The following is a 15939-nucleotide window of genomic DNA, read 5'->3' as shown; positions in this document are numbered from 1 at the left end:
AAATTTTTCACAAAATGTAAAAAATAAAAATGCATAATAAATCTTCTTATTAATCTAATAAAATTAAAATAATTTTTTTTTTTTACAAATAACATAAAAAAATCATTTTTATCTTCAACAAAAAACATATTTAAAGATTAGCAATTTCATAACCACAATTTTTTTCTTTTTTTTTCTCGAAAATACAGTTATAAAAAAGGAAACAATATTGAATTACAACAGTTAGTACTTAAGAAATTCAATATTAAATAAATTTTATACATTTATAACAAATTATAAATTTATAAATGCAGCTTATCGTATTTGCAGACAATTTACCGTATATGCTATTTACCGTATTTTACAACTTACCGTATTTGTACCTTACCGTATTTGCATCTTACCGTATATGCTGCCTACCGTATTTGTAACTTACCGTATTTGCAGCCCATCGTATTTGCAAAGAACTTACCGTATTTACAGCTTATCGTATATACTGCCTACCGTATTTGCAACTTACCATATATGCTGCTTATCGTATTTGTAGCTTACTGTATTTTTATATACCGATTTTTGCATTACAAATACCAAGAATGCAGAACACCGTACATTCACTTACCAAACCGAATTTCAAAAAAAAAATTCAGATTTTTATTTTTTCAATATAAGCATAAAATAAATATTAAATATATATGAAGCACAAAATATAAATACATATGAATATGGTGCTCAATCTTCAATTTTCCAATATTGAATTACACAAAATTTAGAAATATAAATTTTACATTCAACTCAATCATATCAACACTATCAAATAATACAAGCAAAATAATTTGTATAATCTCGTATATTTCTTATTCAAATATGAAATATACAAGTATATCTTTTCTAGATGACACAATACTGTTATGCAATTATAAAAATAATTTGCAATATTTTCTTATATCATGAAAATACTTCTAGATATTACTTTAAAAACTTTTCAAAAAGCTAAAATTCGCGTACTAATAAAAATACAATAAATGCAAAATTTGTGCAATGCACGTGACAGTCACTATGTGGAGAGATTTTTTTTACTTCGCACTGTACGGAGAGTTTTTTCTTCTTTTTTACTCTGCATATGGTTTGACATCTCTTCGCACAGTGTGAAGAGTTTTTTCTTTTTCAAAACTCGTGTACGAAGAATTTTTTTTCATGACAGTTTATATTTACTAAAATTATTATTATTTTTTTAATGTTAGTGACATGATGTGTGGAAGAACATTTGTTTGACATAATTATTTTTTTAATGCTAGTGACATGATGTGTGGAAGATATTTGTTTGATATAAACAAAATGAAAAATAAAAAATGAGATTATGCATAATAAAATTGGACTAATTTCCTATTACAACAATGGAGGTATACCTCATTTCCCTTTTTATTAGAAGTTAGATTAGAAACATAGTTGTTGGTCGTTTTAAACTACAATTCTGCTACGGGTACAGCACAAGACACAGCATGGTTCACAGATTGCTGACGTGGAAAAAAAAAATAAAAAAATAGAACTCATATTTGAAATAAGCCAAAAATGGGTCATTCTTGTATTATTCAAAGACCCGGCTCTAACCTAACCCTCGAAGTCTCTCCATTGCCGCCGCTGCGAAGACTCACTCTCCAAATCTCCAGGCGATTGTCAACCGTACTTCCGACCGAAAAAACACCGCAATGCTCGTCGAGATCTCTGCCCGATTTCCCGTTAAGAGCATTACCCTCCAGCTGCAACGATTTTTTGGGGCGACCTCTGAAGTACGTTCGGCCGCCACATAACCAGTAACACCATCCTTACACCCCCGCCGTCGGCAATAGATGACCAGTGAACTACCTTCTTCATGTTAGGTAAGTAAAAAAAAGGCAACATATGTGATTTTTATTTTTATAAATGTATTTTATGGGTGTAAAAATTGATTCCCCTTACGGCATTCTGGGCATGAGATTATCTATTGCTTGTTTTATGGGTTTAAAAATCAAACCATGTTAGTAGTTGATATTAAGAACGAATGTTTGGGATATAGACAATAACTTTTTATCGTGTAATTTTCATATGTACGGTTTGTGGATTTTGGTTTGGGATTTACTGATGTATATAGGAAAATCCTTGGGCTGCGTTCTATCTTCTGCGTAATTGTTGTATGTATTGCTTGTGGGCTTTTGGCTTGATTCATGTGTAGTATTTGTAGCTTCTGGGAATTACTAATGTAGACAGCAGCTTCTGGGATTTACTAATGTAAACAGTTCAGTTCAGTTCATGTAAATTTTCTGCATAAGATTGTATATACATGCACAAATTAAAGAAAAATGGAAGCATGAAGAGCAAAGTTGCAAGAACTTAACTAAATTTTCAATTTTCTTGGCTTAATTTGATTCAGAATGGTTGTGGCTTTTGGTTTATGTAAGGTAATGTTGGTTTGATTCAAGATTCTTGATTTGATTTGATTCAGAACTAAATTGTCAATTTTCAAGAACTGATCTGAACTGTTTGTGGCTTTTGGCTTGCTTCAGAATGCTGGTCTCCATCCATTATAATGTGGTTGTGTTATGTGGTTGAACCAGGATACTTCGATGGCGGGCAAGAATAGGGGAATTTGCCATGGTTGTAGAATGCTGGGACATATGATGTCGGAATGCCCCAAAAAGAAAAAATGCCCCGATTGTGATGCACGGTTCGTCAAGTGGATGGAGGTGGAAAAGAACAGTGAACATAAAGGGCTATTGTTTCATTGTTGTACCCGCGACTGTGGGTTCTTCAAATGGTGTAAAAATAAGCCCGGTGAAAAATGTACATTTCATGACGATGGAGACTCAAGTGGTAGTACAAACAAAGATGAGCACGTGGACGATTTGTCGCATATGTTAAAATCACTTGTGAAGCTCACGGATGAGAAAGACTTGGAAATTTCGTTGAATATAAATATGCGCAAGGGGAAACGAGTTTCGGAAGATTTCACATGAAATCCGATGTTTTCGGAATGTGAAACTTAAGTGTTTGTATAAGTATGTAGTACGGCATGTGTTTATGTAGGGTAATGTAGTATGTTAAGCTTGAGTTTGTAGTAGTTTAGGGTATGCGGCAATGTCATGTTATCTGAACGTTGTAACGTCAAATTATGGCTGTGGCAATGTAATCAAGTTCTTTATTCCAATTTGTTCCTGTGAAACTGTGAAATGGGCATGTGTTTATGTAGTATAATAAAATCCTAAAATATAATTAAAAGGATAAAATAATAAAGAAACTATTTTTAAAAGGAGACAACTACCAAGGATCACAAGAAACTGTCGGCCATATAGAATTCTATAATTCTTGGTAACTTGTGTGAAAAGCAAAACTTTGTTTCCGGTTAATGAAATGCGACGCCAAGCTGTCCGCCTTCCATTCTTGGCTGCTCACACTTGAGCTCCTCCAATTACTTCAACAGGTTTTGTCCCTTTGATTTCATAGTGTTCCCAGTGGTTTCTTCTTCCACGTCCCCCATATAAGTTGTCCTTTAGCTTGTGATCTTGAACACATTGGACTCCATACTTTAAGTAAGTAACCTAGCCAGTTTTTTACTAACCCAAATTAGCCCCCAAGTTAGCTCAAAGGTTGGTCTCTTTCTCCAGTTAAAGTAATAAACATGAAGTCATAGCCATCCCAGTGACTGAACCAAATTCTTATTCATTCACTCAAACCCTGCTTTGATCCATTGCTTATTTCCTCTAGCACAGAAAAGATAAAGATGGATGATAACTCAATAATTAGACAATGGAGTATAATTTGAGGCTGGGGTCAAAATTTTCATCTAACTGTACAACATTTCTGTAGTTACAAAATCAGCATCATTTGTACTAAAAACCCACCAGAAATTATGCAAGACAAAACAAAATCTAGCTCCAAAATAGAGGTCCATTAGCCTCATACTATGCCTTACTTAATGAAAAACCGACCAAAAATATACAAAGGCATCCCCCAAACATCCAATTTGAACAAAGCTGAGAAAAGAGCTTGATGTAAATCATTCATTACAACCAGAAATCGTTACATCTTGAACCAAGCCAAAAAAAAAAAAACATTAATAACAACCACCTATTGATGTTCCGTAGTCGGCTTGAATATCGATCCTACTGATGACTGGGTGGCATTGTACATCCAACCTGCTATGGCACTTTGAGAGGGTGGCATTAGTGGTTGGAATGAAATTATAGTACCTACTGTAAACAATATAGGGTTAACGATATGTAGGAAAGAAACATGTGCAATATGTGTTTGGATACGACACCATATAATTTACTTGGGTAATTGAATACAACATTTGATGACAACGGAGCAATGGAGTTTGAAGCTACCAACGGTTGTGTAACTGCATGGCTCTTCGGCCAACGGTCAACCTACATGCAATGAAAGAATTATTAGAAAATGCGGTCATTCAACGTAAAAAAAAAAAAAACAAAAAAAAAAAACCACACAACACCAAAAAAATAAATAAAATTTTTCACTGACCATACTAAATTGTGAATATGAAACTGAAGTGGATACGGGATATTCTACTTGCTGGGGTATCTGAACGACAGGTGTATCTTGTACAGGATTAGTATTCCTAGATCGCGGTCTACATCCTGTACTTGAAGAAGCAACTGCCTGTAGTACAAAGTGAAGTGTTATATTTTGTATCAGTTCTCATAAATGAAGGTGCAAAATGCGGAAAAAATAATAATAATACCTTCGATTTCTTCGAACTTGACTCTAATGGGCCTTTCTTACGCAGTTTCTTTGGTGCTCCCTTCCGTTTCGCGCATATAGGATCCTGTAAAGTGCCATTGCCCATGTCTTGCGATGCTTTTGACTGGGATCCTAGATGCAGATTTGGGATAGAAATGCTAGTGCTCTGAGAAGTTTGCCTGGTAGACATTATCTCCTTCGACTGTAACCGAATCCAATCTACTATCAGACGACATCTGTCCTCATTATTTGCGGCTACATCTGCCAAAGTAGCAAACTCTTCACACATTTTGTCATACCTCAACTGGTTAGGAGTGCTAACTAAACTGTCATAGTTCACTACAACTCTCGTGTGAGCTCTACAAATATCTTTCCTCCATCTCCGTAATATGTACCGATCCGGTAGTGATGAGATGCCGTTAAGCATTAACACCGAGATGGCATGTCTACACAAAATTCCTCGGAACTCAAACAAACGACAACTGCGAACAATATCGCAGTCCTCCGCATAAAACAGTACCGTGAATTTTTTCTTTCTCACCTTGCCTTCGTAAATGATATCCTCCTCAATCTCATACATCCTCCCCGAACACCCGTCTGATGCACTTAAGACATCACAGTACACTTTACCAGTTATCTCATCTTGAAATTCTCGAAATTTGGCTATGGTATAAACTGCCTGAATTTGCTTTTCCATTTCATATTTCGTTGCACACGACACCATCTGCGAAAACGACTTGAAATCTGCATGGAATTCTTTCTCAATCTTACTTCGCAGTGCTCGTTCATATTGTTCTACAAACTGCTTCAATGATGTCTTAGAATGCACGTATCCATCGAAGAACGCATTTACACTCTCACTACGCTGAGTAGTTGACATCCCGGCCCAGAAAGTCGTTTTCAAATAACATGGTACCCATCGACCTCTGTTCTCAAACAAACCGGACAGCCATTCATTGTCATATAAGTATCAATCATCAATTCCCAACCTTTCTCAAACTCTTCAACAAACTGTGAGTCGTACACTAATCCATGTATACATGAAAAAATAGAGCTCTTGTCCACGTGATACCCAAATTTTTCGGGCAACTTCTTCAATATGTGCTACAGACACCATCTATGTCTCGTATTTGGAAACACTATCTGAATTGCATTCTACATAGCCCTATCTTGATCGGTAATAATTCCATTAGGAGTTTGACCATGCATGCACAACATCCATGTTTTGAAAAGCCAAACAAATGTATCTGTATCCTCATTTGATAGCAACCTACATCCAAGTAGTATCGACTGTCCGTGATGATTTACTCCAACAAAGGGAGCGAATGGCATGTCATATTAATTGGTCAGGTAAGTGGTATCGAACGTCACTACATCACCGAATTCTTTATATGCTTGCCTAGACCTATTATCTGCCCAGAAAAGATTCTTAAGCCGTGACTCGTCATCCAAATCCATAGAGAAATAAAACCCAGAAGAACGTGCTTGCGTCTTCACAAAGTAGGATTGTATAGCAGCAGCATCCCCTTCACCTAGTCTTAACCGCCTCACTTTTTCCACATAATTCCGACAATCCTTTTCAATACAAGTCATATTCTCATACCCACCGACTTCAACTACTGCAGAGTTGTAACTCTTATGCAAAGGAATTCTTGCTATATCATTCACTTCTAGTTTTCGTTTCACATGTGCACTCAATTCTCGGTTGCATCGATACAACCTAGATTTCGATGGACTTGTTTTATGATTATGTTCGAGGTCAACCATGCAAATTCTCCATATTCCCCGAATATCTGAGGAAGCAGTTATCCTCGCTTTGCAACCTGTCTGAATCGTTGGCTGCGGCTTCAAAGAAGAGCATTTTTTGTCGCGTCGTTGTCCCTCAAGACTACATGTTAGCATAACATATGTCACTACGCCATTGTACTTTTTGAAATTTCTTCTCCTAACCGAAAAACCTACTTCGTACACATATTTTTTGTAAAATTCAAACAACTCTTGCTTGTCGTTGAATTTCATACCCACTTCCGGCACAATCGTAGCATTTCCTCCTACATTATCCTCTTCCAATGTGATTACATTGTCCATCAAGTTCTCATCTTTGGATTCGACAAAGACTTCGTCATCCAATACTTCCGTTAGTTCTTGTCCTGCATCGAAATCAACGAAGCCATATGTTGTTATTAGAAAAAAAAACAGGAAGGAAATTACAATACCAAAAATAGGTACCATTCACTCTTTCCAGAATACAATACCAGAAGGTTTTTATAAAACACTGAAATCAAAGTTCTTAACTAGTATTGAGCTCAAAGATGCTTACTTAAAACATTTCCAATAGAAATAGTAAAAGGTCATTGAGCACTCATTCAATGAACAGAAATGTTATGCTTGCAGGATGGCCACAAAATTCACAACTCCCACCACCACCACAAAACCAAAAATAGCTCACATATAAGAAACCACTGAACTTTTATTGAACACCACATGGTATCCACTTTCACTCACATCAGCCTCTCTATTCATAAAACAAATACAATTCATAATACTGGGTCCACTTTTACTGAACTCCACATGGTATCCACTTTCCTATGACAGTTTTGCAACAAAAAAGGTGTCACCCAACACTAACTAATAAAGCAATTCAGTTCATAACGAAGTAATATTAAACTTAATATTTCCAATTTTACCATAAATGTCATTTCAACTTTTGATTAACAACCACCTTCAAGTAATATAAGCATGAAAAAATCCACTTCATAGAGAACAAAACATCACAACCTAACATATTCAAAAACATCATTACAGCCATATAACTGTCTGCAATGTCACATGTAGTTCAGCTAATCGAAACAGCTTTCTCATTTCTTAAACCCTTCTACGTATTCACATGTTGCAAAATACAGTGATGCATCAAGTATACATTATAACCAAGAAAGAGATTACCTTCGTCTGTCATCTCGATAGGTACATAGATTTCCTTGATTCTTGGTTGATTTGGAGATGGATAAAGTTGGGCTTTGGTGAGATAGCTAGATTTCTTGTTGAATGCTACTCGGGTTGTCCTCAGAGGGAGTCGCTTGGGTAAAACAGATTTGGGGGCCGGATTGTAGTCGTCAAAGGGAACCAAGTCGATGAATTAAATTTCGCCACGTGGTAGAATGGTTTTTTGTGTTCAATTCGATGAATCAAATTTAGGAAAGTGGACCCAGTATTGTGAATGGTTTTTTGTGTTCCAACCGGCGCCGTAGTGAGAGGGGATTCTAACTGGGAAAGCTTGCTGAACGGAAATGGCCCAATGGCCAAGTCGCGGGAGCTGAATTTCTACGAAGTCGGACCCAGAAATCAAGAAATTTTTTCCTCTCTTCTCACCGGAACGAACCCATCTGCTGGGAAATAATTTGCTCGCGGGTGTTGTATTGGGGAAATATGATTTTTGACTGTGGGAATTCAAGATTTTTGGGAATTACTGAAACGGGCCGGGTTGCTATTGACCCACGCATTTACCTGAATTTTTCGAGTGAAATCCGTTCCCGCCTATTCCACGTCGCCCATTTTGAAATGTTGTGAAATTTGCTCTGAGCCAATGCTGTACAACCAGCATTTTTCGTTAAACTAATGTTTAGTTTGACCTCCTTTTAAATCAATTCCCCCCGTAGCGTATGCAAATTGCACGACACTCCCTTCGCCGGAAAATTCAAAAACTACATGGACGATGTAGATCGCCTGCTCCAGTACTTCAAATGCGGCCTCTCTCCTCCTCGTATGTGCAGAAAGTTCGACACTTTTTTTCCTGATTGTGGTTATATATCTGGAAATTGAGTTAATCGATTGTTTTTGATGTATCAGAATCTGCAATCAGAGAAAGGAAAAAAGAAAAACGAAAATTGAATCAAGAATCTTCACCACAACAAGAAAAGTCTTCATTTTCTGAAACTCCGACGACCAAAAATTGTAAAATCCTGGGCAATGACAAACAGTTCTCTCCGATGGTGTTTTATGGTTCACCTCACGGCGTGCCTCCAAATCGGCCTGCTCGATTGTTGCGATTGTTGCACGAAATACGTGTTGATCTCTCGGAACAAACTAAATTGAGGTAGTTTAAATCTTCTGTGATTTTAATTCTGTTATGGTTATTGTGAACTTAGTGAATTATTGGTTTTTGTTTTATGCTCGTTTTAGAGAGGAATTTTGGGCTACCTTTCCAAGGCAGGATGAAGCGATAAAGTACGCTAAAGAGCGTTCAAATGCACGTGTTTTTAGTTATCAGGATCATATGAATGGCCAGAGAAGGTTTCTTGTTTCAACGTACAAGGAATTTTGGAGAAGGTAAGTTTCTGAACAGTCTTTTTAGTTTGAACAGAATTTTTTCTTAATGCATTCCTCATGCTGATAACTTCTTGTTTGCTATTGATATTTGATCTTCTTAGGTATAAAGATATGAATTCTAAATTTCGTCACCATTATGAAGTTATTCAGGAGGTAATAATCTTTGCATTTTCTACTTAAAGTGTTAAAATCTTGTTCAACATAGTGAAAAACTGCGGCATTGGCTAAAATATGTGTATTTGTTTGCTTTAAGTTGTTCTTGCTGTTCTTGATCTTCTATTGAAGATTTTTGGTAAGGTCTTCATGTTTATTTTGTGGATTTTTCCCTTTCCTTGTTTGTTGGATTTTTTTTTTTTTTTTTTGGGTGGGATGGTGGGTGAGGGAGGGGGGTTTGAAAATTGTTGCTTGCTTACGATAATTATATCTGACTTTCAGGGGTTATCATGCCACCTCTATTTTGATTTGGAGTTCAACAAGCGAGAAAATCCTGACAAAAATGGAGATGAAATGGTGGATCTCCTGCTAGATGTTGTCTTTGATGCGCTACTTGAGAAGTATTCCATCACAGGAAACAAGGATTGGGTAGTGGAACTTGATTCATCAACAGATGGTATTAATACTACTGAATGTCTTGCAGGACTTCTTTGAAAACTAACTGTAAATCTTTTCTTTCTATTGCATTTATTTATGAAATGCTTAATAATTTGCAAATCCTTTTCAGATAAATTTTCGTGTGTTCCGTATTGCTTTATTTTGTTGGAACTTGGAAGAGTGAGAGACAAATGGTTATAAGAGTGATGATCTGATTCTATAAACATGAATTTAACTTTATCCATGTGAAGTTAGTTATTAATTTATATCCATTTTTTACCTATGTTTTTATTGTCAGAAAAGTTCTCTCGTCATTTACTCATCCGCTTACCTAAGGCTGCCTTCAAAGACAATTCACATGCTGGTGCATTTGTTTCTGAGGTGTGTCATAAATTAGGAGTAATTTTCACTTGCAGCAATTGTATTGTGGCATCTTACCATTGCTCTACATAATTGCAGTGTCATCGCTGGTGCTTCATTTATGCAATAATTTAACTGTGTCCCTTAGGATATCTTTCAGTAATTCATTGCTATCCATTACAATTATGAAATCTCTTTTGACATTGCAATAAGTATTACTTTCTTCCCTCAAGCTCCAAGTAATTGCCGTCTTCTTCCTGCCTCATTGTCAGATATGTTCAAGGGCTTATCTTTATAAGGAAACTGATGGAAGATTTAGAAATCTGTTCATCTCGAAGGATTCAAGCTCTGCTGATAACCAATGCCAGCTTTTCGTGGATACAGCCGTCTATTCTAGGAATCGTTGCTTTAGACTACCTCTATCATCAAAAGCGGGGAAAAGCTCTATTCTTTTACCTAGTGGGCGGTTTAAATGTAAGGATATGGTATGGCTTCTAACAATGATATAATTATTTAGCATTTAAATGTATTGACTTCCTTAGCTTCTTGTCATAATCGAAGTGGAAATATTCTACGTTCCATACAAGTTTCTCTATACTAACCTCTTGATATATTTAGACAGCACATACATAGAGTTGGATCTTATCAATGACAGGTGGTACATCTTTAATGAATAAGGCTATGTAGCTCCAGTGGTGCGGACCGTTTCATTGTCCAATGATTCAAAATGCATCCCAACTCCATCGCACAATGAAGCAGCGGACCAGCACTTAGACTGGTTCTTAGCACCACTGATGCTATATAGCATTGCTCATCTTTTATAATAGCAGTACACCAGTGAAAGAGCTACTCACTGTGGTTTCCAATTGGGTCTGAGAGTTTATACATATCTTTAATAATTAGTATTGATGATAATAGGTCCGAAGCCACTTTTCATCACGTTTATTTAGTATGCATTCCTCGACATTTTGCGCTCGCTCTTTCCTTTTGGTATAATTATGTTTTTCTTTTTCTTTTTCCTTTTATGGGTTGGTGGTGGCAGCGGTTCTTCGGCTTGAAGAAAAAACATTTCATTGAATGACCTGTGCCACTGATGTATTAGATCAATGTTTTGGCTTAAAGAAAAAACACGTTATAGCTGAGAACTTAAATCATGTGCCCTATCCTGATTGGGTATATTGATAAATGATGAGAATTAGAAACATAATGACTTGGAAAAGACGATTCCCAGACATAGATGCAATCCCCTCAGTACTTCACAATTCACATGTATAGCACTATTACAGTGATACTCGCTTGTATTAAATGAAATAACCTCTAATATGTGTGACAGAGTGAAGGAGAAGCGTTTATGGAATCCTTAATCTGCAACATGGATGCTGATTGTGAGAAGCTTCTAATATGCAAAATGGATTTAGACTGCGTGAAGGCGCTGCACTTTGATACAGAGGTAACTTCGCCTCTCCGCAGACCTATATCTTTTGATTTTTGACTACCTTTTTTTTTTCCCCCTATCTCGTTTGCATTTCTTTATGCACGTGGACAGACATACATACTCTCTTCTAGTCCTCAACATATTGTGTCTTACCATCATCAATCTTCCAATACAATTTCTTGCAGGTCACGAGTAGTTCCTCTAAACGTTCTTGTTTTCCTCGAGACTTTCACTTGAATGCTTATACAAGTGATGATTCCAAAAGTTACTTGATGGGAAAATCACCATTCCCGGCTCTGGATGTATTTGTAGAGACTGTTGTTGCCTCCGTAGGAAATGTATCAGGTATTACTGTGTTCAAACATTTCTTTTTTTTTCCCAAGCATAGATAAATAGAGTTTGTTGGAAAGCCACATATGCTGGTGTAGGAGTTTTTAGGCTCCTACCCAATAGCAAGTGAGAGATTGGCACGATCCATACCTATTTATTAATATGACATTGAACCATTTTTTCTTACTTCCTTGTTTACTAATAAAATAGAACGAGCATGAAATAAACAAGGGAGTACTAAATCCCTTACAATCTTTAGGCATATCCAAGCAATTGGAGACTTAATGCAATACTATGTTTAGTCTAACTCACCTTGCTAATTGCCAGTGTTTATCCCATAGTCCATTCCAAGACACGTGACAGTTTTGCATAAGCACACGTGTATGATTTCCTACTTCCTAAACATGCATGCAAAGAACCCATGTTTCTCAAACACACATATGCATGATGTATGAAAACCTACTTTCCAATAATGTCTATGTTATGCACAATGATTGAGGTTATGTATAATGCTATGTTCATGTACACACATACAAATGGTTAACAGGCCTTGTGATTACACTACAGTAACGCATGTATTTCACAGTTGTGGACTAATACTTTGACGCTTAATTATACAATACATACTGTATCCTATAAGTTATTAACATCACAATCACACAAATGGAATGGGAAACTTAAAACATACATGGATCTAGCTCTTGCAAGGGGTGCAAAGGCATAGATGTCAACACCCTCTTTAGGAACACAATTCTCAATCCTGGGGAAAAATTATTTTGTTCCCATCGACCATCGTGCTAATCTGTCTCTTATCCTCTTGCTTAATTCTTGTAGAGGTGAGTCTTCTTGTAACTTGTAAATGAAGGCACTCAAAAGGTATTTTATTGGTAGTTGCTTGTTTATAAATCCAGTCACCATCTGCACCTTCCTAGTTGTCTGCCTAGTGGCTATTTTGGACATTATGAAGTCCTAGTTCACTGGGTGTCTGGAGCCTTCCCTATATCTTTGTATAAATTTTTAGGACTGACCTAAGAATTTTCTTTTGCTCATTGTTGTATACGAGGATATCATCTGCAAAGCAAAGACGTGATACCACAGTTTTCTCCTCATACAGATACCTAAGAGCAGGTTCCCTTTCAAACAATTTCTTTAAACCCCTTGATAAGCATTCAGCCAGAATTACGAGTATAGCAGGGGAGATTGGGTCTCTCTGCCTTAGACCTCTTCCCGACATAAAGAGACTTAAAGAATCCTGTTTGTTCTCCATTTACTATAACTGAAAACCAACTGTTGCCTACACATCTTCTAATTTTATTTATCCATTCACTATCAACCCCCTCAAGCATTTTTATCCTGGATGCTTGACATTTGTTGAGCCAACGGTGCATTGTCACCTATCAATGTCCCCTTGACAAAGCCACTTTGCTTAGGCGAGATCATACTTGGTAGCAGTATGCTCAGCCTCGTATTGAGGATCTTTTTAATGATTTTATCGAAACAATAATTTTAGTTTCTTTTAATAGTTTATATCTTTATTTTACTGTTTAGCCTCTATGCTGCTTTGATGCATTATAAACCAGAATTTTGCTTTTGCATAAATAATACACCTTAAAAATTATCATTTTTACCCCACCATTACTGAAATTTATATTCTGATAGTCTTTGGAGTGATTATGACTGAAAGACAATGTATTACTAAAATAAAATTAAAGATCTCCCACCCCTTCCTCTAAATAAATATGGGTAAAATATTTTATGCTCAAATTTTCTGACAGCATGTCTGAAATTTTTTAAGAACCTATAGTTTCTTCTTTCATTCCCTGTTGCTTTGCTGGCAGGAAAAATTCGGAGCTGGTACTGGTTCTCAGAATATGGATTGATGGTTTATAGCATGTCTAAAAATAGATACTGTGAACGAATTGGCAGACAACATAAAAGCAATCACGGTAAATCTTTTCTTTTACAGATTCTATTGTGCGAAATTGCCAATTATCATCCTTGATATTTTAGTTTTTGACTTATTTTCTGTGATTCTAGTGATGGGTTCTTTGTTTATGTGGGGATCTTTAACATCTACTATATTACTTGCACGGTTTTTCCATCGTTTGTTGACTTTGAGAAATCAACTGCTTAAATCTTTTAGTGCATCTTTAATATGGAGTATTAGTATTAGATCGTAATGGATAGTACTAGACACACATTTTAGCTCCTTTTTCTAATTTAATATTGTCAAGTACTGTCTAAGCTACTTTGCCAAACATGCAATTAAAGTAAACTGCTGGATATTAACATTTATTATATTAATGTTTGGTTCAGTTATATATGTGGTCGATCTAAGAAGGGCTGCTTATTATCAGAAGTGTCATGATCCTGATTGCAGAGGTACAGCTTTTACCTGTATTTGTATATTTATCAACATTTCAATATGCTACAAAATAACTTTTACTGGGCTGGTGGGCTGATTTAATTACCAGGCTATCGATCACCTATTCGTCCAATTCCTGATGATGTTCTTCCTGATTCTGCCTTTTACTTCAATCTTCCTGGAGGCTGTGACAACCAGGGACATGTCTATCTAGCAGGTGATGAAAGTGTACCTGGAAGCTGCAAGAAAGAAAAGTGGTGGCTTGAAGCCATTGAATTTGCTGACCAGGTTGAATGTATACAGAAGGCACTGGAGTTAACTGGGGTGGTTAGTTTAACATTTCTGTCGCGCTTCAGCTTCTATTTTCTACTCGTAAGAAGCATTTGTAAAAGTCTGTCCAATCAATATCTCAAGTTCAACATGCCCCTTTTTTCCCTTAACCATTTTTGGTCGTTGGCTCCCACTGACCGTAGGAAATGAAAGATTTAACTTTTTAATTACGACCAATGCCTGTTTCCCATTTGATGGGTTAGATTCTTCTGAATTTGATAGATTAAGAATCGAATTTGTTCAGGCTACGTTGAAGAAGAGTTCTCAGTGAAGAACTCCTCTAGCACATATTGAAGAAACTTCTCTGTTGTCTTGTAATTTATACAACGTGACTGCCATTTCCTGTGTCAAATAGGATGAAACTTGTGAAGAAGAGGACGAGGAGTGGTGGACGGCTGTTGAAAGGACTGCATCCCAGGCTGAACTAACCTACCTTCAACAAACTTAACTTTCCTAAGATAAGAGAGTTGCCTCATTCTCATTTGTCCACTCTGCAATCTGCTACACGCCGTGTACCAGTGCCTGGTATTCTTCAAACAATCTCCTTGGGAGTCAGAAGGGGCCTAATTACGCTAAACTCATGCTATTGATTAGCGGATGGTTTTATCATAATCCCGCTGTTCTGATGCAGAACTAGCATCCACCCTCAGAAGGATTTGACTAGTTTGCCCGGTAATGGGACTATTAAGTTTTGTTTAGTAACATAGTGGCTTTGTAATTGCTTCTGGTTGCAATGCCATATTAGAACATCTACATTATTCTATTATATATTTTTTTCCGCCTATTTTTGTTGAAGTCATTTTAACGTCTATGTTAAATAAAGAAAACTTGGAAAGTGTTGTAAAATAATGCTAAAATGAAAGTAGCTGAAGTAGAAAATGTCTTTTCTGAGAGCCTCCCGACCAGCAGCTGAAAAGAGTCCACGACGCCACCCCTAAACTCGTTTCCTCACTTTTTCTTTAATTATTGAGGTCTTTTTCTCATTTCGACCAACGACAATTGGAAGTCTGAAGATACCAAGTTTAAGACTCTGCTATGCCTACAAGGCCAAGGGAATCAGCAATTAACCAGTGCTGATTTTTCCAACCTCTCATAAATAATGATCCACAATTAATATATAGGGGGAAAAAAAAAACTTAACATCAACCGATCCGCAATAAGCATAGGCAAGAAATTTTTGCATGGTATAATTATTATTTTTATCCTTTGGAGTCAAATTTATAAGAAGTTCATAAATAAAATTCTAGCAATTATAATCGAAGTCTGAAATGTTGCAACACATCTAGGCTCAAAACATTATCTTTTGTAGCATTAAAAACCTATAAAGGGGTACCACTGCAATCAAACTATAGCAAGGATTTTTCACTCCTCATCTGAGCCGGAACTTTCCGAGCTGCCTTTTTCACGAACTTTGCCATTGGCACGTCCCTTTTTATTTGTATCCTGATTATCTTCTTCGTCCTCACTGTACTCGCTCTCAATATCCTCT

The 15939-nt window shown here is 36.5% G+C and overlaps 1 protein-coding gene, 1 long non-coding RNA gene and 1 pseudogene across 2 annotated transcripts; 2 read left to right on the top strand and 1 right to left on the bottom strand.

Annotated features, from left to right (window-relative positions):
- The first annotated feature begins 1550 nt into the window (after nt 1-1550).
- Nucleotides 1551-3160, top strand: LOC111385040. The gene is made up of 2 exons (XR_002701002.1): nt 1551-1856; nt 2571-3160. It is a non-coding gene; the product is annotated as an uncharacterized LOC111385040 (long non-coding RNA).
- A 605-nt stretch (nt 3161-3765) lies between these two features.
- Nucleotides 3766-7782, bottom strand: LOC111385042 (annotated as a pseudogene).
- On the top strand, nt 7409-15234 carry LOC111385043 (DNA-directed primase/polymerase protein). The gene is made up of 13 exons (XM_023009406.1): nt 7409-8473; nt 8560-8806; nt 8893-9039; nt 9141-9192; nt 9475-9649; nt 9929-10011; nt 10263-10475; nt 11324-11440; nt 11611-11770; nt 13594-13701; nt 14072-14137; nt 14230-14447; nt 14806-15234. The coding sequence occupies exons 1-13, from the start codon at nt 8419-8421 to the stop codon at nt 14896-14898; spliced, it is 1734 nt and encodes a 577-aa protein (XP_022865174.1). The 5' UTR covers nt 7409-8418; the 3' UTR covers nt 14899-15234.
- The last annotated feature ends 705 nt before the right edge of the window (nt 15235-15939 follow it).

This window comes from Olea europaea, unplaced genomic scaffold (assembly GCF_002742605.1).
Source record: "Olea europaea var. sylvestris unplaced genomic scaffold, O_europaea_v1 scaffold3072, whole genome shotgun sequence".
NCBI lineage: Eukaryota > Viridiplantae > Streptophyta > Magnoliopsida > Lamiales > Oleaceae > Olea > Olea europaea.
The sequence above is the reverse complement of the archived record's forward strand: the minus strand, read 5'-3'. Positions and strand labels throughout refer to the sequence as shown.